Raw genomic sequence first — 26,380 nt, forward strand, 5'->3', positions numbered from 1 at the left:
GGCTCATCACACATTAACAATGCACATGAGCAATGAGCTGACAGATATTCTCAACACCATTTTGCAGAATTCCTTAAAGCGCACACATATGCACACTAATATTGGAAATGATGCACAAAAATATGCTTTCATGGCTGTATTATTAATTCATGCAGCCATATAAGCAAACGTACAACTCGAATTTCCATCCCATTATTGTGGACATATACAGGACTGTCTCAGAAAATTAGAATATTGTGGTAAAGTACATTATTTTCTGTAATGCAATTAAATAAGCAAAATGCCATACATTATGGATTCATTACTAATCAACTGAAATATTGAAATCCTTTTATTGTTTTAATATTGCTGATTATGGCATTTTCAGCCAAATATCTTATCTCAAAATAATAGAATATTTCCTCAGACCAAGTAAAAAAAAAAAGCCATAATCAGCAACAATAAAAGGCTTGCAATATTTCAGTTGATTTGCAATGATTCCAGAATGTATGACATTTTTGCTTATTTAATTGCATTACATCAGATAATGGACTTCTCACAATATTCTAATTTTCTGAGACAGTTCTGTAAGCTTCACCTTAAAGGGGCTGTCTTCCGGATTCACTCAGGAAAATGCACTTTTTAAATACAGGATGTACACACTTTAACTTTCTCTCAGTCTACACATCTGTGTTTATGTTAATCTTTGGTGGTGATTTCGCCCTAAACCCCCACCCCCCTCGGCAATTTGAAAGCACGCACGGATTATTATTATGTTTTTTTCACTCACTCACTCCTCACTCACTCACTCACTCACTCACTCACTCACTCACTCACTCACTCACTCACAGAAGCTTACGTGTGTGAATGAGTGAGTGAAGAAAAAAAAATTGCCGCGGGAGTGACGTCACGCAGCCGTCACGTTCGCCCTGCCCCGTTTGCGACATGCCCCCCCCCCCGCTCTGCGATTGGCTGGAGGGGGTGTAAGCACTGTCTTACCACAGAAACGTCCCGCTGTTTATAAAACAAACACAAAATGGCAAAAATACAAGCTGGGGGGGGGTTTAGCACAGAAATCACCACCAAAGATTAACATAAACACAGACGTGTAGACTGAGAGAAAGTTAGTGTGTGCATCCTGTATTTAAAAAGTGCATTTTCCTTAGTGAATCCGGCAGACTGCGCCTTTAAAGGTGCTATCAGAGATTCTGCAGCATTGCCTTTGAAATATGAATTGAATCTAATAGTCAGTAGAAGCACATTATGAATGGACGATCTGACACGCGCTATAATCCGTATGTTTTCCATTATGTATGCAATTTTAGAATGAAAAGCTTCACACATCCCCGTTCGTCCTTTACAATTTACAACGATTCTAATGTAGGCAGTTTTAAGGTTATACAACTATTTTTTATATTCATGTTGTAGCAATGCTTTTCATACAAATATTTACTTGCAATTCTGATTTGAACACCACATCAGCATATGGGCACCTTCGGATTTATGTATAAATTTGAGTTGTGCTGCCATTCTCCCAAGAATGCCCTCATAAACTAACAGGATCCTCTCTAATATGAAAGATTTCACAACAATTTGCAGTAAAACATAAAATCATGATGTCATCTGTTTTATGAGCTTTTGTTTGATACAATAAAGTTCAGTAGAGTGTAGAGACATATTGGGACAAAATGTCAGCCAGAACGTCTGGCAAGCAAATCATATAGCGCATATTCAGACCTTTTCTATAGGATTTAATTTTCTGGGGAATAATGGGAATACAAGGAATGCATCCAAAGGTCCATGGGTAGCCATCGTAAAACATTTATGAACGTTATAGGTGATGCTTTCAGACACATTTTACCATTGTTGACTGTCATATAAGTGTAGAAATGAATTGACCACATTAGTACAAAAAACATTAGTACAAAACAAAACACACAAACAAAATAAAACACTGTACTAACATATGGAATGATGGAGGCGCAATGTAAAAATAAATTCATCACTGTTAATTGCCAAACAAAAAAAAAATATATATATATTAACTTTTCTTATATGTGTGCTAATGTTAATGCTATAGCGCCTTGAGATAAGAGTGGCCTGGATTACAAGTTTTTGAGGAGTTTTTGGCATCGTTTTTGGACAAATTTTGTTCTTTGAGTTGCGAATGGATACGAGCGCTCTATGTTGGCTGTAAACTCACTTCACAATCAGCATCGGTTTGTCAAATTGTAAACATCTCATCGACATAACAGACTTCCAGCTGTAAAATGCCACTCCAGTTGAAGTTTAAACAAAGAGAATTGCACATCATATATTTAATACAACCAAACTACGTTGCCATAACAACGCACCCACTTAGCTTATGCTAACATATAATCCCATTGACATGCTAATGGTTAGCATCAACCATAAAGCAATTTATTTTTCCTGTAGATAGGTAATATAACAATAATCACACACATATATTATTTATCCTCTATGACGAATGATTAATTCATTAGCTCCCGAAAACGTATAAATATGTCATATTTTAAATGTTTTAAGTGTCCCAAAGACAGATTTATACGTTTTTTGTTGTTGTTGTTTTTTTTTTATGCCATAGCATACAGAAGGCTTTGATGCAGTCTCTCTACTGCAGAAAATGGTTGAGTGGCAGCAGAGTATAAGAGATCAACCAGGCCATTTTAAAACAAGCTGATTTCCCCACAGTTCTAAGCAGAATTGTCAAAAACGATGAAACTTAGCTATGTTCTATTACTAATTGCTGCACAGCGGAAACAGATAGGAATATACTTTTTTTCCCCTGATAAAAGAAGAGACTAATCTCTCTTTTGGTATGTTCCATATTTTTATAGCAATAGAACATAATATTTCGCGGGCCTTGAAAAATCAGTCAAAATCCAGGAAAACACAAGTGAAAATGGTTGGGAGTGAATGAGTTAATAGCTACTGACTGAGTTGTTATTGAAGAAGAAGGCTATTCTTCATTTGTGTCAAACTCATTCTCGTTACATGCAACATTGTAGCTATGGTTTCCTCTAGAGGGCTGTTTTGATTGTGAAATCCATATGAAGGTATAAGTATTGCATATTTTTATACTGTATATATTAAAATTTTGTACTTTAGCATAAAAATATTACTTATTTTCTGCCTTGGTGAGGATAAAAAGTGATTTTTATGTAAACATAGCAGAAATGTATTACAGATAAGTTCTAGTTCACCTACAACCCGAGTGAGGAAAAGGGGGATGGAAAATTGTTGGGTATGTATGCCGATTATTGAATCGATTCGAGAATCGCGCGATGTAGTATCGCGATATATCGCCGAATCGATTTTTTTTTTAACACCCCTAATAATTAGTGTTGTTCCGATACCGTATTTTGGCTCCCGATACCGATACCCAGCTTTGCAGTATCGGCCGATACCGATACCATGCTGATACTTAAGGTGTATTTTGTGGAGAAAGTTTTGTCAGTGTACTTGTGCAATTTAGTACAGTCTTTGAACGTAAATGTCTGTCACGTAGCGCATCCATATTCGGCTTAACGAACACGCTAGATATGATCGTGTGTATCCAAATAATTCCTCTTTTGGTTTGCGCGCTGTCATCAGCGTCCCCTGCAAACAAGCCCTCTGTTGACACGAGATGATTGCATCTCTCGAACAAATACATTAATTACAGCGCGTTCTTCCAATTAGCCCAACGCGCTGCCTTGCTGCTTTGCATGGAGTGAAGGACGCCGCCGATGCTAACGGCCAGCGAGGGACAACGCGTGGATAATGGAGCCATAAACAATGTCCCCCGCTCAATGCAGTTTTGGTTAACAGCTTCATCGTTTTACCCGATGGTGGCGGCGAGAAGCCCTGGTGGCATTCATCAGCAGAAATTGGAAACACGCGGGCCCATCTGCGATAAATAAATTGCCCCAATGAAGGTGAGAACAATTGACCTTGACGTGCGGCGGAATAAGTCAGCAGGTTATCTATTAAGCGGACCAAGAAGGTAAGCAGATTGAACCATTTAGGGCTGTCGAAGTAACTTTATCCCATCAATATCATCGTTTAATTGCACTGGATTCAGTCAGTTCAAACTGTTGCACATTTTCACGTGATTGATCACCTCATTTGCACGCTTAAACTCCTATGCTGGGGAAAATGACTCATAAATAAAGAATAATTGAGATCAATAGCCTATGTATTGTCAGGAGTCAAAATCTGTCGTTCGTTCTGCTCTTCCATTCAATGTGCAGCTACACGCAAGATGGATGACACCCACAACACACACTCTTATTAACTCATTCACTCCCAGCCATTTTCGTGTTCTATTGCTATCAAAACATGGAACCTACCAAAAAAAACATGTGTCTCTTCTTTCATCAGAAAAAAAAAAGAAAAAAGTATGTTTTTTTTTTTTTTAAATCTGTTTTTATGTTTTGTAGCAATTAGCATTAGAATTAGCTAAGTTTCATCATTATTCATAAACCTGTTGAAAATACTGGGAAAAAGAGCTTGTTGCAACATGGACCTGGTTGATCTCTTATACTTTGCTGCCACCTGCGGGCCGTTTCTGTTTTTTTATTGTAATAAGTACCATCGCTTTAAGCGACCGCTTCAGGTCATAAACTGCATCAAAACCTTCATACAAAAACTCTAGCATAAAAAAACCTAAAAAACATATAAATACGTTTTTGGGAGTGAATGAGTTAATAATCATGCGTATGCTGCGCACGCTTCAATGCAAACACATGCTTCAAAGGTGCTTTTAAAAGTCCCTTGGCACCTCACGTTAGCGCTACTTGTCACCCATGAAGCCAATATATGTTCCTCTGCCTGTTCCAATCACACAATTGGACACGCTGTATATGTGCCTTGTAAAGGATCTCAGTAATAAAGCAGGGGAAGAAAAAACAAATCTCACAGCTTCATTGACCCACTCGACAGGCCGCTGCTCGTGTTTCCGGCACCCAAACGGCACTGCAAGGAGATCACAGCTGAAATGTATCACCGTTAATGTCCACTTACGCGCCTAAAGGCACCATGCCACAAAATTACTTACTTGGATATGTGCGGCATAGACTAGTGATGAGGAGTTATAATGGCCACCGGGAGAGGAAGAAGCAGATTCTGCTTTGCAACATTGGTCACGCAACTGCAATCATAACTTTTATATCAATACATGTTTTTATTTTTTATAAAAATAAAACATGTTATGACTTTCAATTCTGTTTTATTTGATTTTCAAGAATCACATAAAATGCTTGTTATGTTTTATTATGAAGATATTGTATATGATGATTGATTTTTTTCAAATGCATAGAAATATAAATATTTTTATTTTATTATTATATCTGATAAATCCTGTAACAATCCTGAGCTCCTGACATTACTGGCAATACAAGATATTGCCAGACAGACGGCACAATAATTTCAGCTGTGCAATTGTGTGACTTTTTAATATTGTCACTGTTTATATACACTACTCACAAAAAAAGTTAAGGATGTTGTGTCTTGTGATACAGAAACAGCAATTTTTTTTTTTATTTAAAGGGAAAGCCAACATCCACTCCCAAAAAAAATATCTTAACATTAATATGTTCTATGCAGCCCCGCTATCTAAATGTGGTAATTTGGTTAACATTACATTGGAATATGAAGGCGGCCATTTTGCCACTTGCTGTTTACCGAAAATGACATCACAGTTTCTCAGGGCTCAGATAACGACCAATCACTGCTCAGCTTGTGAACATCACATGACCAAACTTAGAAAACAGGTGAGCTGTGATTAGTCAATACCTGAACAAGTGCTGTCATGAGTTAAGAAGCAAAATGCAGCAGTTTTTATTTATATCAAAAGGCGGCCATTTTGCCAGTTGCTGTCAAGTGAAAATAACATCACAGTTGTTCCGGTTTCAGGTAGCAACCAATCACAGCTCAGCTTCAGAAAACTTGTGAGCTATGATTGGTCGGTGCCTGAGCCCTGAGCATGTTAAGTCAACAGCAAGTGGCAAAATGGCCACCCCCTGAGCTGGATAAAAATGGCTGGATTTTGCTTCGTAACTCATACTCCACAAATGTAATGTTAATCAGAAATACATGTTTAGACTAGTGAGGTCACATATAACGTATCATTGTCAAGAAATGTTTAACGGTGACTTCCACTTTAACTGTATTCAATTAGTTGCATTTAAAATGTCATTTGACTGACATCATTTTCCTGCCGCTTCACCATGTCCTTTCACTGATGCCGTTTTCAGCCTGTTAGTTCTGTGAGACCTTCAGGGAGCAGTAAAAAAATATATTAGAGACAAAACAAACAATGAGCTGTCTTGTTCTTTCTGCCATTGAACACAGCCCCACTTAGGGGTCAAGCTCACAGTCTCATCCGGAACTGCTTTAAAATGCAGAGTGTAGACTCTCCACGCAACACGGAAGACAGCGCGTCAAGAACAAAGGTCTGCTTTGCCCTTTCTCACACAATGCAGAATAGATTTGGATTTAGATGCTCGAAGTTAAAATGAGGGTAGAACAATGTGGAAAACTTCTGAGTGGGTCAGTGTTGTCAGTAAGGACGTCCTACAACATTATTGTATATTCTAACCAATATTTATTTATTTTAAAGGGGACGTCAACCCTCACAATTATTATTATTATTATTTTTATTTTTTTTACACAATAATAGGTTTTATACAGCCCCACTTGTCTAAATACAATATTCTGGTTTATATTGTGTCAGTGGAATATGAGTTAAATCGCAAAAAATCCAGCAGTTTTTTTTTATCAATATCAGAAAACGGCCATTTTGCCACTTGCTGTAGACTGTCGAGTGAAAATGACATCACAGTTGCTCAGGTCTCAGGTAACAACCAATCACAGCTCAGCTTCATAACACAGGTGAGCTGTGATTGGTGGTTGCCCGAGCGCTGAGGAAATGTGATGTCGTCGTCAGTCGACAGCAACTAGCAAAATGGCCGCCTCCTGAGATGGATAAAAACGGCTGAATTTTGCTGTATAACTCATATTCCACAAATCGGAATGTCATGTTTAGTCTAGTGAGGTGACATATAACATATTATTGTCAAGAAATGTTTAAGGTTATTTATTTAGACATTTATTTAGTCATTTACTTATCTATTTAGTCATTTATTTATCTATTTATTTAGTCATTTTTTATTTAGTCATTTATTTTGTCATTTATTTATTTTGAATTTTGGCAGTTTTGGGCCATCCTGTAAGTCAAAATATTATTCAAATGAGGGGGCGGTCCTAAACGTATCTTGGGTTGGACTCCACCGTTGCAAACTGCCTGTCATTGGTCGAGTCTGATTACTTTTTTTTGGTTTAACTGAAAGATTAAAATAAATAAATAAAAAAAGCATAAATACTAGGGGTGTGAATTGCCTAGTACCTGACGATTCGATTCGTATCACGATTCACAGGTCACGATTCGATTCGATACCGATTAATCCCGATACGAATTTCTAAGTCGATTGTTGCGATTTTTTTAAATTCAAATTTAGAAAATACTAATCAGTAAGCTTGTAGAGTGTAAGATTTATATGAAAATGTATTATTTATTTATCTGAAATATAGAGGTTGTAATCTGTTTCATGTTTAAACAGCATTAAAATAAAATATTAAGGCTTAATGTTCCGTTCATATAACATTCTTCCATGCTTAAGGTGTGAATCCTAAAAAAAAAAAAAAAAAAAATCGATTTTGCCTATTATTGAATCGATTCGAGAATCGCGCGATGTAGTATCGCGATATATCGCCGAATCGATTTTTTTTTAACACCCCTAATAAATACATAGATAAATAAATTGACTAAATAAATAAAGAACTAAATAAGTAAATAAATGACTAAATAAATAAATAAATGACAAAAAGTGAAAATAAAGACGGATTTACTTCCATTTCTATTTTTTTTGTTATATAATTTTCGAATTCTAGTTTTCTATATTCATTTTTATTTTCACTTTTAGTCATTTATTTATTTCGAATTTTGGCAGTTTTGATCCTCCATACAATGGATTTATGTATGACTGTACTGTCAATAACTGGCATTTAAAAAAAAAAAAAAAAAAAAAAAAAAACTAAATCTAATAAAAATTATAAATGCTGGACTGAACACTAATAAAGACTAAATTTGAAAAACAAAACACAGAATGAAATAAAAACGAACTAAATAACAATTCCAAAAGTATAAAAACCCGATTCTTACAATCACACTAATTCCAATTATGTGCTGATGATGCGATGGCGTCTTTGGTGAAAGATCAAAACAAAACATCACACGGTTGGACTTGGACTTAGTGGAGAGCCTGCAGGAATATCAATGAGGGCTTTCCCTGCACCTTGAGGCTCCATTTACATATTGTCTATTAACCTTTTGATATTAAGCATGAGAAGGAGCATTGAGACGGAAACTCGACCAGCGTGTTTGTCATTTCTGAATTTCACATGCAATAACAACACCAAATGTCACAGCGGCTATTAGCATGAAATTTGCCTGACGCGGACTTAATTCGGCGCGCTCCTCATCGGCTTCCAAGCCTTCGGCTCGTTGTCAACGCGCATTTTCCGTGCCGCCCGCAGACATCCCCGCTGATGTCAGATGCTTTGACACAGGCTTGGTATTTGGAACAGCTTCAGGGGCCGTTTTACCTACAACGGCCCGCACTATGTTTACCCTTCATCTTCCACTATGTCAACAAGGTTCAGCAACATCTTCTTGGATTAAAAAAAAAAAATACATTGTTCCCTCCTCTTGATCCTCATGCAACATTCTTTCTTTGCACCTTCTGTTATTGTTACTTTTTCAAGGTTTGCTTCGTGTCGGCTTAGATTCCAGAAACTAGTTGTCATGGTTACGGTAAAACACATGTCCTCACAGTACGACAAAGCAATCAAGACTCGGCGAAGAGGGGGGAAAATCATTTGATAGATGCATGCAGAGCGTATGAGTCATGAAAACACTGCTAATAGCATCAAAAAAACGATCAAGTATTTTTTTTTTTAAGTTATGGTTTAGAGTTAAATCAGGTGAGCATACACAACATGGACAAAAGTATTGGGACACAAGCTGCTTTTACACACAGTGGAGCCTCCGAGGTCAAACACAACCATTTCAAATTGATGTTCTTTCATATTGTTCATATTCTTTGCAGAGCACGCTATTATATGCCATGCTGCTATCCAGGCTTCCCTCACTATAACGCGGTTCACTTTTCGCGGTCTCGCTGTATCGTGGATTTTTTTTAAGTGCAATTTTGCATATTTTTTTAACAGTAATATACCCATTTGATAAAATTTATGAAGGTTTGAACATTGTCAATGTTTGAACAAGAGAGAAATGTGAGAACATGTAAATGCCTCAATGAGAAAAGTGTATAAATTGTGCGTTCGGGGATTTTAGAGCCTTAAAACATTTATAAGAGTTGTAAAACATAAAGCTAACTACTTCGCGGATTTCATTTATTGCGGGTATTTTTTGGAACCTAACCCCAGCGGAAAACGAGGGAACACTGTATTGCATTTCGCTACATAATCAAGTTCCCCTTCGATGGCTGCCGCTCACTTTGACCTCTTTGTCATCTTCCCACATTCTATTCCTTTCCCCATCCTCCCATCCACGTTTATGCGTCCGCCTCCCTTTCACCATGTCCTGCTTCTCCACTTTTCCCTCCTCTGTTGGCCCATTGTCCTTCACTTTCCTTTTTCCTTTTATTATTTTTTTGAACATATAAACAGATAAACAGCAGAAATAAAACAGAAAACAACAACAATCAAAAGAGAAGAAAATCCCAATAAAATAATCATTCAATCAATCATAACTTACATGTTCAAAAGGGAGTAGGAAGAAGTCACTTGCTTCTTATCGCCGACGCACACATCAGCTTTTGCTTTACTCCCCGATCCCGCTTGATGAAATGAACCTTGCCCCACAAGGGATATTACACACCGGATTGCACGATTCATGGATCCATTTTCTTTCCTACCTGCCTCCTCCTCCACCCTCCCTCTCTGGATAGAACGCTGGAATCCCTCCAGGGCCGCGACGTGAGCGTTTCATCCACCTGTGGTCTGTGTGGCGCTGGATGTGATTCCTCATTTCAGGCTCCCTTGCGACGCCTTTGGGCCACTTATTTCCTCATCATAAAACATCTCGTCACTTAAGCGTCTTAATCGGAGGCTTCTTCAGGTGAAATTTCCCCCGCGTCACAATTAATGTCGTCTCCGGGATGACAGCTTCAATAATCTCACCTTTCTGCTCATAAGACAAGTGTCTCTTATCAGGTTATCTTGACGTGTGCTTACAAGTTGCCTCGTAAGGTTGACATACATGAGAATTAGCATCTCTCAAGTTGATGGTCCGTGTACTTTTCGGCCATTCGTTTTTCCTTCTGAAGCAAGGACACGGAAAACGGGAAACAAACCGAAACCGGAAATGAAATGTGACCGTAAACCGTTTTTCGCAAGCTGGTTTCTCCTTGACCCGGAAGCCGTTCATCTTTTGCTGCGCGTCACTGCTGCTTCTGCAGTGGCAGCTTGCTGCCCCCTAGTGTCTATTTCGAGGCCTTCAGATCACAACTTAATAGTGGAAATGAAAAATAACGGCATGACATGACGTCTAGTGAAATCGCCGCACATCTGTGTAGCCAATTTGGCCCTATAAGAGGATTTTCGGAGAGAAATGTCCGAGGGTGGATCTCGAAATTGACACGAGGGGGCAGCAAGCTTCCACTGCAGCAGCAGCAGTGACGTGCCACAAAAGATGAACGGCTTCCGGGTCAAGGAGAAACCAGCTTGGGAAAAACAGTTTACGGCCACCTTTCATTTCCCGATTTGTGCTAAATAAACACATAATAGAACATCTGATAAGAGCTCGTTTCCTGTTTTTCATTTTCTATTCTTATTTCAACAAAAATGGAAGACGACTCGGAAATCGGTTTGTTTCCCGTTTTCCGTGTCCTTGCTTCAGAAGGAAAAACGAATGGCCGAAAAGTACACGGACCAGTTGATGCTGTTTTGATTCAATTTGGTTTTCGAGGCTTCTCTGTGTTTTTCAGTGCAACGCGTGCTCAGAGTACGCTTGTGTTGACATCATTGCCCATCTGTCTTAATAGTAGTTGCCAGGCAAAGCAGTCTCCCAGTAACATGCTTCCAAATGTATGCCATCCACGCCAACCGCATGCGTCATCCCAAACTCGCTCCTTGTCAGAGGTCTACTTCTGTTCATGCGGGGTGCACACATGAGGATAATTAGGCCATTTATTATTATTTTTTTTTTAAGAGAGAGCTCAGAATTGTTCATTCGGTAGTCTTACCGATTCAACGTCTTATCATCATTGCGCTCTCTTTTCTTCTTCTTCTTTTTTTTTTTATAACGTGTGTGTGCGTTTGTGTGCGTGCATACAAATACGTGAAAATTTATACTCATTAATTTACCTAAAACCTAATAAAAATCCCATTACCCTTCACCTTAACCGGATACTTCAGAGTCTCGCCAGAGTCGTGAGGTTCAGACGGCCAGGAAACCAGAGAAAAAGTCAGAAAAGATAAAAAGAAAAGAAAGATAAATCAAAGTAAAATGCAGCACCAACCAAACACTTCCTGCCTTCTACATGGTTACAAAATCAGAGTCTTACGCCAACCCCAGAAACCTCTAAATTCCAACAAATTAAAGAGATCTCAAGAGACCAGAGGAAAAACTAAAGAGAGGAAGGAGGGAAGGATAGTTGAGACAGAGTGAGATCCACAGAAACCAGCACATCCAGTCCATCAAAGTGAAATCCAGCACCAACCAGCCTAATTTGAATATTCTTTTATTCTCTTCCAATTAAAGCCATCCAAAACAGGACTGTCAAATCAAAGTCATCCGAAACAGGACTGTCAGACGTCTCTAAAATAGTGATTCCCAACTGGGGTGCTGTGGGAAACCATTCAATTTTAGTTAACATAATTGTTTATCTTCACAGTATATGCAAGCAACATATAGTGAAATGATGAACAAAGGTAAAGGTACATTAAACCTGTGCATCCAACTTTTTTTTCACACAACAAAAGAGTCGTGGATTCCTCAATGTGTTCAATTAAACCGCCTCAGATTTCACACTGAGTCCATTTGTGAGTAAATTGAGATGAGATCATCATTATTTCAATATTCATACTGTTTGTGACATTGTTGCTTGGTGGGGGTGCCGTGAGATTTTTTTCAACTGTACTTAGCATTTTAATGTTCTTCTATGCAGCAGTTAACTTCTTCTTATTCTTCTTTATGCTTGTATGACAATAAGTTACTTGAAAAACTTCCAAAATGTAAACAAATTTGTTTGACTTTTAGGTTCCATGGTATTTGTGTTTATAGACCGTGGACCAATTGGTTATCTTAGTTAACTAAAACTAACTAAATAACTAAAATTAAAATCCAAAAAGCATTTTCGTTTATGAAATAAAATTTTAAAAAATGAAAATGATTTTTTTTTAATAAACTTTTTAATAGACTTTTGGCTCCAATGGCTCACCTTCGCTGCATTTCCATTTAATTCAGCCAAAACGCAATGCTAGGTAAAAAGGGCGTAGCTTTTTTTTTTTTCATTTTACCATAGTATATATTCAATATTGCACACAAGTATTACACATTTTTTAAACAAAAACTAAAACTAAACTAAAACTAAACATTTTTGAAATAACTAAAATTAATAAAAACTACCAGAGATACCCTGAAAACTAATTCAAACTCAATTTAAAAAAAACAAAACGTAACACGAAATAAAAACGAACTATTATGAAAATTCCCAAACTATAATAACTATGATGTAATGTATAATGACTATATTTTGGGTGGGTCATGGGGTCATTGTGTTATGATGTTTATATGTTGTCAGTTGCTATGCAGTTGCTGTGTCCCTTATGATGAATTTGTATGAAGATGTTGTATTAGCCACTTTTGGTTTGGCTGAAGTCTTATGCGATTACTATGTCTCTTACAATGATAACGTGATCAGCTGCTTTGTCATTTATGATGATGGTGTATTAGCCACTCTTACTTTGTCTAGTCTTATGCAGTTACTATGTCCCTTATGATGATAATATGATAATGTAGTCAGTTACTGTGCAATTGCTATATGCCTATATTAATTACTTTTTTTTTTATATATATGCCTTTATCCTGTCAGAATTGTACATTGGCCTTGCAGGAGCTACTGAATGACACTTTTGTCGGTGCATCGATGTTCCTTCGTCAAGGTTTCTCTCAGCATATCAAGGTTTCCCATGCGCACTCTTCCATGCAAGATTTCATCCACACACTGTTCTTCCGTGTTTGCCACATCCAGCACACTGAAAGTTCTGAGTCAAGGTTTCCCCATCAGTTGTTTCATTTAAGACTAAATCCGGCCCTGCTCTCTGCTCTCTAATAATCGAAAAACGCTGCATGTTGTAATGGTAGATTTGTATTTATTTGTTTGAGAAAAAAATGCATTTGGAGGAAGACAAGCCACTTTTTTTTTTTTTCAAAAAAAAGTTCAAATGCTTACTATTCTGTTTTTCCTTGAAGAATAGGTAATAGTCAATCTTATGAAACATTTGAGAAAAAAACATATTAGAATAAAGCTGATAATTGTGTTCACCATCTTTTTAGTGAAGGGTGTTGTTTTTAGTGATTGGCTCTAAGTTGCCAACCAATCATGCACACTAAGTCTAGCAGCAATATACACAAGGGATCATATATAGATTTTGGAGCACAAATGATTCCGCCTATTCAACATAGTAGTTTTAGGCTGCTGCTGCTTACACAGCCAATTAGGGACACACAAGAGCTGTTTTGATAAAACTCATAATCACATAATAACACGTAGGTGCAGAAGAGGTTGGATCTCCTGGAAGGGAGGGGCTGCCAGCTGAGTTATATGGGCCGTTATCTCAAGAGGGTGGGGAGTCGACTTGCTGCTCTTATGAGAGACGGAGGCATGATTCAGCACTGGATGTTTTTACGCGACCATGGTTTTTGTATTTCCCATTTTCTGTATTAAATACTGGAAGGCAAGTTCAAGTGTATTGGAATTCCATTTGCTATCCCATTATGGAGACTTTTTGTCTTTTTTTTTTTTGACAATGCCACAGGACATCTATAGGAATTCCTTCAAAGCGTGACAAGAAAAACTATTTAATGTTTATGAATAATAAAGATATATATATCTCATTTTATAAAGTGCGATTATTTCCATAATTTCTTGTCATATATTCTGGAAAATTACATTTGTGAGTGTACAGTATACACAATTTTCTGAATGATATGATACATAGCTGGCTACCACAAAAATGTTTCCTATTTTTTCTTTGATCAAGTTAAGATATAATCAAAGGCAACTCTATGGGGGATCATTTCTTGGAAGCGTGTCATATCGCCACCCTCGGTACATCTGTCCAAAAAAAAAAAAAATCTCATCATGAGCCGCCACTCATGCACCGCCACTCTGCTGGAGTCTTGTAATGTGAAAAACTCTGGAGTTTGATATTTGCATAACTGTTTCTTTTCAAAGTAAATGGATTGACAGCATGCTGGAAGGAAAAGTCATTCAACCCACTTTGCTTCCTTGTGGCCTTCCAGGAGAGGAGCAGGCCAGCAGAAGCATTTATAAGCCTTTTAATTGCCTCCCACTTCCTGATGGTTATCCATTGATACATGCTGCCACTTTTGATGCTTATCATCCACTTAACAGGCGGCCGGGCAGGTCCGGGCCGGGCCTTCCTTACCATTTGGGGGCCCGATTAATCAAACAGCTAGTACTCTTATGAGTAAAGATCTTCATCACAGATTACGGTGGATTAGGACAATCCTCACGTACAAAGTAAAGTAGCCGAGGTGTTGATGTTGCCGCTCGAAAGCCGACTCTCACCGGTGAAGTCCTCCTGGGAGATTTTCACAATGAGAAGTGTTTCGACTAGACTGTTAGCCCCCTCCCACCCTCTGAAATTGGGCAACTGTGATGTCATCGCACGATACAGAGGCACAGAGAAGCAGTACGTACACAATAATGTGTACAATTATTTCAATCTACATCATTACAGTAAAAGATTTGTAATATTTTATATCAGACTTCAACAACAGTAGGCAAACGTTGCAATCAATAGAATAAAGTCAAAAGAAAAAAAAAAAAGACAGGTATTTTTTTTTGTAGTATTTTTATTATGAGAAAACAAGTTGCAATTACAGCAAAAGTCACAAATTTATATTACAATTAAAAACTAGATTTTATTTACTTATTTCCAGAGAACAAATTCGAATCTTGTGAGCTGGAGACACTGAAAAAAGTTACTTCTTAAATCAAATTTATCTTGCAAAAAGTCACAAAAATTGTTTCCAGCAGTGGTGTCCACAATAAAAAAAGCCCTTTTTTTTTTTTTTTTTTTTTTTTTACATAAACTTATAAACTAACAAATAAATAATAATCTTTAAACTTATATATAAATAAATAAATAATTATTTAAAAAATTGTATTTATTTCCAAAGCATGTTATTTTAAAAGAAAATAAATGTTTAACAAACGCAAAATCCAATTTTTGATTAGTCTTAATTTTAGAAAAATAATTTTTGAAAAATGTCAGATTTTAATTTTGAGTATTACGAGAAAATTTTTGCATTTTTTGATAGGAACAAGTCACAATCTTATAAAGATGACATCATTTTAACAAGTGAATGTCAAAATTAGGGGTCTCAGAACTAAACTTTATTTTGACTCAAAATAAATTTAGCTCACAAACCAGCAGCTATATGTAGATTATCCACTTGTTGCTATGCAGAAGCCTCAAGCCAAATATAAAAAAAAAAAAAAAAAAAAAAAACACATTCCAAAAACAACAATAATGGACCTGTGATTGTCTGTCTGTCCGTCCCTGGCTGGAATAAGCTCCAACAGACCCTTGTGATGATCAGTGGTATAGAGAGTGGATGGATAGATGACAACAACAATCACAATCCTAAATGCTGGAGCAGAAGAAGTGCAGTCGAGAAACAGAATAGAATCGTCTTGAACCCTGAACCTCAACACTACTTCCCCCGTGCATCTAAGATAAATTAAAACAAATTCAATTAAATGTGTACCTCAGGTCTAACATTTCCACATTGTGCCTGCACCAACAAATAAATAACAGGAAATCAATCACATAAACTACCCCCCAATGTAGCCAAAGGCACACCCACCATCACTCTTCCCTGCCCGCCATGTCTCAATTGTTCTCACAGTGAAGGAATGCAAGCCGTAAGTATTGTGCGTTGCAGTCTAAAGACAATTGCTCCTTTGGGATACATAAAGTACAACAAATGGAATAAAATCCAAATGCAAAGCTACAGATGAGGGATGTAAGCACTTAGAGGACAATAGCGCATGGAGGCATTTGCAGCAGTGAAATAAGTCCTCTTGACAGATGGCAAGTGCTGCTTTCCCCCTGCTGCATAATTTAAAGTGACCTCTGTAATTGCACTATGATTCAAGCCATCATCTGCATGAGAAGGTCAGGCTTGTCGCCATCAAATGGTGGTTGAGCGTCACACTTGGAAACGTTGATGGTGGCATAAATGTTTTTTTTTTAAGGCATAATGAATGCATTCCAATTAGGTTGTGTTTATGCAAAGTTGATTTAATCACAATTAACAACGCAGCACGACTGTCATGTTTGCGCGCAAAGCCCGCAGGCAGAGTCGATATTGTTTCATCTTCATCTTTGACTTCATCTTGACTCGGACCCTAATCGTGATGGATGACGGTCACTTTCAAGCACTTGATGCGCACGCTGCACTAACGGGGTGATGCATGCTGAATGGATGCGGCAATTTCTGACGTACAGGGATCATATCATAGCTCCTATGTGAATAACACTTTGTCAATTTTTGTCTTTTTTTATTATTATTATTTTTTACGTTTTTATGTGTTTTTTTTTTGTCTGCATTCAGTTTCAAAAACATACAAAGTGGAAAAACACATGTCAATTTTTGTTAAAAAAAAAAAAAATATATATATATATATATATATATATATATTTTATATATATATATATATATATATATATAATAATTATTATTATTATTATTATTATTGTGATTAAAAAAAAATATTTTTATGTTTTTGGGATGTCTGCATTCAGTTTTATCCCCAAAACATACAAATGTAAATAAATAAAAAAATAAAAATACAAATAAAATAAAATAAAAAAATGACAAAAATGGAAATAAGTGTTTTTCACATTGTAGCGACGATAGACCAAAATTCCATATGGATATCAACACAATGAATTTGAAATACACACTTAAGATTTTAAATTTCAGAGTTGATTAGAGAAATTTCACAAAAACATACTATTTATTGTTTAGAGACATTTTTTCCTGGATACATTTATCTACAGGTGATACGTGTTCTGTGTTGTTATGGTCCTTATTCGTCCCCTGTAGTTGCTATGGAGTTGCTGTGTCCATTATGATGATGTTGTCAGTTACTATGCAGTCGCTATGGTCCTCTATTAGTCATTCTTATTTCGATAATAATATAAATAAAGTAGACTAAGTGCAATTTCTGGAGAAATTGCGGGGGAATGCTGAAAGCTGAATGCTAATAGCTGAATGCTAATGAAGGAAATAGAAAGATAAATTCTGTGAAAAATAAAAAGTAATTAACTATTAATTACTAGTAATAGTAGTAGTAGTAGTAGTAGTATTAGTAGTAGTAGTAGAAACAGTAGTATTACTGGTAATTATGAAGTAGTAACTTGTAGTTAAATGACAAAGTGGGACTTAGAACAAGTTCAATGTCAGTCCCATTGAAAATGAATGAGGAAAAGTTGATCTTTAACATTAAATTGTACAAGTACTGTAAGTAATGTGGAATCAGGCAATATATACCCTGGAAGGCGTGAATTGTTGAAGCAAGTTGGAATTTGAATGGTGTAAATAAGTAAAGTATAATGTGGGAGTGTTTGATGCCAAAAAAGTGAGGATAATAAAATGCTATAATAATAATAATAATAATAATAATAATAATAATAATAGTAATAATAATAATAATAATAATAATAATAATGAAGGTTAGAAACAACATATGTGGGAATGCTACAAGTATAAATATGATTAAATAAGTATCAGCGGATTGCAGAATCTGCCTGTGCCCTGTTCAATTTCACCAAAATTACACCACCTGTGCCACAACTTAGACCCACTTTCACCTAGTCTAAAAGCCAGTCCACTATCTGTCACCAAATTTTCAGGTGCTCCGGTGGCGAGTGATTGAAAATGCCCTTGGCCCACCGTAAAAACCAGAAAGGCACATTCTAATTCCCTAACAAGGTAAACAAAGTGCCCAGGTGCAAAAATGAAGATGCAACAGTTTCCACCAAGCACACATGCGCCTACGAAAATAGAGGCCATATTGTTTTTGTGAGGCATGTGATGGCAACCTGCCCCGTGACAGGTGTGCCTAAATTGAAATATTTTTCTTCCCTATGTGTTTTGTTTGGGACAGCAGGCGTTTTCCAGGACCCGTCTCCGTGCCAACGATACACATGCAGATGCTAGCGCACAGACAGCTTGTTACCATGTCACTGAGTTCACTGCCATTTTCGCTGACATTTTGCCAGGTGGATGAGTTCAGATTGCACAAAAAGTGGCATGCTCCAACTTCAACTGTTCCACTAGTGAGAATTGGCAATTCAAAGAAGAATGGACCGCTAAATTTGCATTCATTCCCTCTCCAACTTAGTAAAAGATCAATGTGCTTAATATTCCGGGATGGCTGTGAAGAGTTCCAATTTGGAACAGCGAGCGGTATGAGACCAAGATTAGATATTTTAAAGAGACAATTATTCAAAATTTGAGAGGTTAGAACAAGAAAAGTAAATGCTCTCAAATTATATTGTCATAGGGGGTTATTCTTCCATCTATGACACAACAGCAAAAAGCAACAGAGTGCTCACTTCGAGTGGCATTTTTTTTCTTTTCTCAAAGGCAGAAGTAATAAAAGAATGACTGATGCAATGTACACAATTGAAGGCAAACTAAACGAGAAAATGACAACTAAAATTAAGCAAATCCCCCACAAAACAACCAGACACGCTGAAGTATTGACTGGTGATCTATTTAAGCAGCTGTGTGATGCAATAGAAAATGTGGAGTGCATTTCCAAAGCTTTGGATGGATCCACTGACAACACTGATAATGCTCTGTTGATGCAATTTTTATTTTTATTTTTTTTTCAGGTATCCTGAGTAAAAAAAAAAAAAGGAGTTTGTTTGGCATATCCAAGTGGAAATCATATATTATTTTAATTTATATTTTGTTGTCGTTTTGAATAATGACATTCACAGTTTCAGATACTGAAAATTAATAATAATAAAAAAGCCTTATTATACATGGTTGTCTTAAAAAAATACACCTTACTATACATGGTTGTTGAAAACAAAAAAACAAAAACAAAAAAACGCCTTACTATATATACATGGTCATCCTCAAATAAAATAAAAAACAAACAAAAAAACAACAACGCCTTATTATACATGGTCATTAAAAAAAAGCGCTTTACTATACATGGTCGTTTAAAAAAAAAAGAAGAAAATAAAGCGCCTTACTATATATACATGGTCGTCTTAAAAAAAAAAACACCTTACAATACACGGTTGTTTAAAAAAAACAAAACGTATTTGTATATATGGTTGTACTTTTTTTTTTAATACTATTCATGATCATTTACAGAAATAAAAAATAATCAATAATCATAAAAATAATCAATAATAATCAATCATGGTTGTTTATTTTGTTAAGGAAAAAAAAAACATCTGAGACAAGGAATTTAAGATGGCCAATTGTTATTGTTTCACTGCTAATGTAAAGGATATGCGTTTGTGTCAAATCTGTTGGCCCTCTGGGGGCCCCTGCTGGCTAAGGGGCCCCAAGCAATTGCCTTCTTTGCCTAATGGCAAACTAAGCCTCTGCATGCGTACACACGTGCCACGCCAGCAATTAAATATTTCTTCACAATAAAATATGTTGCACCTCAGCCCTCGCTGGTTCCAAATTGAGATTAGTGTGTCAGAAAAGTGCCAGGAAGGATTAGGCTGCTCTTGAAGAGGCTTATTTACAGCAGCAATTTGTTAGCAACTAACATGAGCGGCTAATCCTCTTTACAGGAGGAGATGAGGGCGGAGACTTGCCACACAGAGACTTCCCGCCCTGATACGCCCTGACGACTGACGAGGCCGCACGCCAACACGTTTGTGTCACTCTGCCAAAATTGTGACTAGTGAGCGATGACGGCACACAACATTGTTGCTTTGCTTGTGACGTCACCAAACATCTGAACAGGATACGTGATATAGAAAATGGATGGAGGCAAGTTGATTTCTGATTAAAAAACAAACAAACATGTATACAGGTAGGTGATTCCCACTTGCGTTGGAATTTATTTGGAACGCTCCATTGTAAACAGAACGAACAAGGGGAGCTAAAATACAACATTTGAAAACATACCTAGAGAAAAAAAAAAGGCAACAAAAGCAATACAAAAGGAGCACAAAATAAAACTTGCTAGTTAGGGAGGAGACTGACAAATGAGACACACAGCAGTACAAAACTAAACAATAACATAAAAGTAACACCTGCTAGTAGCTACTGTATAAAACACAGCTGGTATTTTTTGACGTGGCTAGGGTAATTTAATTACGAACAACTTGAAATGCTAAATTGTTGACATTTATGGCAACTAGCTAGCACAACAAAGCAAGGTAGTTATTTGCTCCAAAACAATTGGCTGAGTTCTTATGATTTATAGTTTTTTTTTCTTTTACTTTTTTAAGGGTAAACCAGTAATTTAAGTTGCAACAACTTGAAAATATAAACTATTGGCACAACAATGTTAGCTAGCACAACAACCCAAACTAGTTGCTTACTCCGAAACGAATGTACATTATTGACATTTTTAGCAAGAATGTTGGCTAGCACAACAAAGCAAGCTAGTTGTTTGCTCCACAACAATTTTCTGAATTGTTTTGATTTATAGAACAATAGACATAACACCTGCTAGCAGGCTACACTGTAAACGAAACACAAAAAAAAAAACATACCACCCACCCTCCACACCTTTTTACGTTACAGTCAGTTAAGTTACAAATGTTAGTTAGCAAGATAACAAGCTAGCTGGTTGTTTGCTCTACAACAACGCTGAGGTTTTTTTTTTTTCCCATTTTTTTTAACTTATATATTTAAGATGGGGGATAATATAGGTGAAAATTTGTTCTGTAAACCTTTATTTCTTTGTTATGAAATGTGGGTAAACCCATTTTCAGCATAGCAAAACTAATATTATCATGTTGAATTGCCCAATTAAAAATTTTATCGGCGCTTGTTGCCTTGACATTTTGAGTTCACGCAACTTTGTTTTTCTCTTTTTCTTTTTTTTTTTTTACAGTGTATGTAGTCTGAGAGCCGACAGACAGAGAAAAAGGAGACAAAAAGATCCATTTAAAAAAAATAAACAATGGCGGCAACACTATTATGGGACAGATAGAGCGAAGATGGGTTGATAGATGGAGAGGAGAGGACAAAACAACAACAGCAAACACCTGCTAGGCTGACAGAAAGAAAAAGGAGACGGCAATCACAGAAGAAAACAATAGCAATAACAGCTGCTAAGAATGTAGATTTCGAGTGGAGATGATGAAAGAGACCACAAAAACAAATGGGCAATACTTGAGTTGAGAGTGGAAAGAAATTTGGCAGCCACAATAGAAATGAAGAACCGGCTCTTGACCTTTCCCTGTCAGCGGTCGCCGCAGCGAGCCGCTCCGGTGATTTGTTTATATCTGTTTGAAATTGACATCATCCAGCAGAGGTTGCAGCCTGCATTAGCTTGAGGCACACTCGGCCTTTCCAAGCCACACATTTGGTTGTGTAAGAAGCAAGACTAAAGCGCATTGTGTGCATGCATAAATAGAGGCCTTCTGTCCCACTTTGCTCCCCACTTTGTCTCAGCAGCACCAGGGACCGGGCCAGGCCAGGCCGGAGCGGAGTGGGCGGCACCAGGTTGTTTGGAAGCGGCCCAAACGTGTGCTCAGCTGACAGGGTTCGCTCGTGTCCAGAAGGCGGCTAACAGGATGAGGCCTGGCGGCCACGTGGCGGATTACGAGCCGCGAGAAGAAGGTAAAGAGATTAAACCCTAAACAGAATCTGCCGTCTTAACCTCATCACTGTTGCCGCTCTGACGGGAAAGCGTCCCGAGATCGAGCCGGGATTCCGAGCGCGTCCCACCCTGTCTCTTCTCTCCCCCCCCCCCCACTTTGCTCCCATTGCTCGTCCATCCATGCATCCGCCTCTCCCGTCTGCTGGGATCCCACCGCGGCACCCAGGAACTTAGACAACAACTTGAACGGCACTGATGAGGACACTTGTACACATTCTGCAACAGAAGACATCCTGGACATCCTATAGACCACCTTGGAAAGTAACCCACCATGCTTTGGAAATTAGGACTACTCTTCTTCATTTGGTGTCCGCTCGGCCTGCAATCAAGCCAAGTCAAAGGTAGGGCGGCATCAGCTTGTTTTTGGCAAATGGTCTGCATCTACAATTAAGGAACAACACAATCAGATTAGATGACTGTACATATTCAGTCTTTACACGTTATCATGTTTTGATTGTGAAAAGTAGGAATCCATTTGATCCACTGGATGACTGGTAATTGATCATCCTCATTTTCCAGTGAAGATAACAAAAGACCACCTTCAATTTTGTACTTTTATTACCATTGGCAACTTCAACTTAAGTGCAAGGAAGCGCAAGCCGTAAATCAGCAAAGAAAGCTCATGGAGATTTTATGATAAGAGTAAAAGATATAAAAGAAGTAAAATCTGATGAAAGAAAATTACATTATACTGGTATATGATTATAAAATACATAAAATAGTCCTGTAATACATGGCGATAAACTTCTGGCATTACAATTTAAACATTATTTATTACTAAGCGATGCAATATGGTTGTTATTGCGGTTATAAATTGTAGTAGTGTCAAACTTTACTTCATGGAACTGAGAACTGTTTTTCGTATATGGTACAGGGTCAAAATCATTTTAGTCTTTTTGGTGTCCTCATCAGATTCAGAATCATCCTGAAAATGTAGCAGATTGAAACTCTGAGGTGAAACATGCTCTATCTGTTTTGTTTTGTTTAGTTAGTTATTTGATCCATGAGTCATTTTTATGATATGTGCCATTCTCGTAATAATATTAAGCTTTTTGTTTGTGCCCTTGAAATTGCTGCCCACCCTCTCGTTCTGAGCTAACTGCCCTTTAACACATTCGGCGACAATACGAGCAGCGTTTTGTCTTGCTTCAACTGAGGCTGGAACGGCAGACAGTTGTAGAATAGAAATATTTAACACTTATGTTTTTAAATTGTCATCATAGTTGGGTGTTGTCAAGTTTAACTTTATCATAGAGTGAAATTTCAATTGATTTAAAAAAACAATAATAAGAAGAAGATAATGTTTGTAAACAGTGCACAGTCAGCTCGCTTATGGTAAAATGATGCTAAGAAGGTCTACCATGTGTTCATATATTACATATAACATAAGTAAAAAATGTCCACCCTGTCATTGTCAGGGCAGCATATTATGGTTGCCTGTATTACTGTTATCATTAGAAATGGACGAGTACCGACAACGGGTATCGTAGCAGGCCTCATTTTAAAGTATCAGGTACTTCGTAAGTCCTCCTCGGCAGTAGTTGGTGCAATATTGTGGCAGTTTGACACATCAGTGAATTATCGTTTTATCGTTTATTATTTTTTGTCAATATGAAATTTTACTCCATACGGGCATTGGTCTGAAAAACAATGGTATAAAACACCCATTATTATTATTATTATTGGCACGCAAATGGTTGGCAACCAGTCCAATGTGCATTATTATTATTATTATTATTATTATTATTATTATTATTATTATTATTATTATTATTATTATTATTATTATTGTTGTCATTATTTTCATTATTTGTAATTATTATTATTATTATTATTATTATTATTATTATTATTATTATTATTATTATTATTATTAGTAGTAGTAGTAGTACCATTAATGCTAACAATGTAACTTTTTTTTATTTTTTTTTATTTGATCTTTTATGTGAAATTATAATGTAAAAGTAACATTCTTCTTATTTTTTAATAGCAGCAGCAGGTAAAACAAAACAAACAAAAAAACCCACACAGATGAAATACCAACAAAACTAAGAATTAAATAGATCATGCCAATATCAAAAGATGAGTTGTAAAGTTTTATCTAATTTCATACTACAATCACAATAATAATCAACTCAAGAGCAGTGGTATTTACAAGCTTGTTCAAAGGCCCTCACTGCAGAATGAAATGAGGAACTTTTTTTAAATTAGATCCACAAAAGCAAGTTGAAGCTCACAAGTATTCCCCATGAACAAAACAGGTGGCCGTGTGTGCGTGGATCGTATAATGTGATAACGTCTGGTGTCTTGATCGGTGTGATGTGCCCGCTTGAGCTCATTACGCCGAAGGAAACAAAAGCCATTCTGTTCCCGGCGTCACAGGACGCTAATCTTTTCTGGCTCGTACCTCCGCCGGGCGGCCTCCTGCGCCTGCGTCGGCCATTAAGGTCTCTCGTCCCTCCTCCCCGCTCTCATCCCCGTGGCTGTGCATGTGCACAATAAAACATCAACAACAACAACAAAAACACACCCTCATTTAAACGTTGTCTTATCAAAAATCATGCAAGACCACCGTTAACACTTGGAAGTTTAATCAGTGTGGTTAGCCAAAAAAACAGGAGATATTAGCTCCTAATGAGATTTCATCCATCATTTTTTCCATTACATTTTTCTAGAGTGCTTGTGCTCATTGGGATTGCGGACTAGAGTCTGACCAAGTGGACTTGGGGCGAGATTTGGGGGGCACCCTGCACTGGTTGCCAGCTAATCCCATAAACAAACAACCACTCACACTCACATTCACAAAAATGCACATGTGGAATGCAAAGGGTCACATTGTCATAATCCATCCATCCGTCCATCCATCCATCTGTCCATCATCATCCATCCATCATCCATCCATTCATCCATCCATCCATCCATCCATCCATCCATCCATCCATCCATCCATCCATCCAGCATCCATCCATTCAATTAGCCACCCATCCATCCAATTAGTCATTCATCCATCCATCATCCACCAATCACCCATCCAACCAACCAACCAACCAACCAACCAACCAACCAACCAACCAACCAACCAACCAACCAACCAACCGATCGATCAATCAAACATCCATCCATCAATGCATCATCCATCCATCCATCCATCCATCCATCCATCCATCCATCCATCCATCCATCCATCCATCCATCCATCCATCCGTCCGTCCGTTCGTCATCCACCAATCAACTCCATCTGCGATTGGAACCCCAACCTCTCAAAAGGGATGAGGCAGACTTGCAAACCACTAGCACACCATGCTGCTAACATAAATGAAAACTAGTTAAATAAATGTGCAGTTCCGGTCTATTGTGACTACAGCCACAGATAAATAAAAGCAACTCCATGCAGAGATGTCACATTTTTATTTTGGGGCATAAAAAGACTCCACCAACAACAAGCACAAAAGTGTGACCTTTTGTCACTCTTGACAACGATTCTTTGCATATTCTCAGTTTGAGGCCATTTGGGTTAGGATTTTTCAGTATATATGTTCAGATTTCTCCATCCTCTTTCACATTTGACGTCAATGGTATCTCACAGTGCAATACAATACTGTGCTTGTGTTCTGCAAAGACATGAACACAAGAAAGTTGAATGAAGAGTCATATTGTGTGTCACAAAAGTTGACTTCATTGGCGGCTGTTCCCTCACACGGAATGTCAGAGGTGCGCTATTCACTCTCCCAGCGCCGCGCCGCTGCTCTTTAACGTGGAAATCTGAAGGACGTGCTTTGGTGTGTCAATCTTCAAGGCTGACGTAGGAGGAAAACACACCCACGCTTATATCCTTTCTCTCTAAGTCACATTCTGAACATTTAACTTTTTTTTATTTTTTATTTTTTATCAGCTTCCCTTTTCAGTGGTGAATTAGCTGCACGGTGACCTTGGGTCCATCATCACGTCATGTCAGAACTGTGCACAAACCTTAAAACGGAAGTCACCAGTCACGTCCAGAATTTTCTTAACTGTAATTTGTTCTATATGCCCCCAATAGACTAAACACGGTATTCTGATGAATATAACATATGGCAGGAAAATCGTACTGTCAACTGAAATTGACATCTCACTTCCTTTTGGGCCGGAGACAACCAATCATGGTTCACCTGTTTTCTGGATTTGTGACGTTTGCAATA

The 26,380-nt window shown here is 37.4% G+C and overlaps 1 protein-coding gene and 1 long non-coding RNA gene across 8 annotated transcripts in view; one reads left to right on the forward strand and one right to left on the reverse strand.

Moving 5' to 3' along the window:
• Positions 1-1,195: 1,195 nt before the first annotated feature.
• On the reverse strand, positions 1,196-10,412 carry LOC144031372 (uncharacterized). Its single transcript, XR_013287513.1, has 3 exons — positions 9,981-10,412; positions 9,821-9,917; positions 1,196-6,255 (listed from the first exon to the last, which is right to left on the reverse strand). It is a non-coding gene; the product is annotated as an uncharacterized LOC144031372 (long non-coding RNA).
• Positions 9,883-26,380, forward strand: part of LOC144031370 (interphotoreceptor matrix proteoglycan 1-like) — a 40,690-nt gene continuing 24,192 nt past the window's right edge. For 2 of the 7 annotated variants that reach the window (XM_077538442.1, XM_077538447.1), the window contains exons 1-3: positions 9,883-10,063; positions 20,155-20,399; positions 21,995-22,543. In XM_077538442.1, coding sequence (XP_077394568.1) covers positions 22,474-22,543 — 70 coding nt within the window. In that variant the 5' untranslated portion in view covers positions 9,883-10,063; positions 20,155-20,399; positions 21,995-22,473. The remainder of the gene's footprint in view (positions 10,064-20,154; positions 20,400-21,994; positions 22,544-26,380) is intronic. The other 5 variants (XM_077538445.1, XM_077538446.1, XM_077538444.1 and 2 more) reach the window with 5 other exon arrangements.

This window comes from Festucalex cinctus, chromosome 12 (assembly GCF_051991245.1).
Source record: "Festucalex cinctus isolate MCC-2025b chromosome 12, RoL_Fcin_1.0, whole genome shotgun sequence".
Classification (NCBI taxonomy): domain Eukaryota; kingdom Metazoa; phylum Chordata; class Actinopteri; order Syngnathiformes; family Syngnathidae; genus Festucalex; species Festucalex cinctus.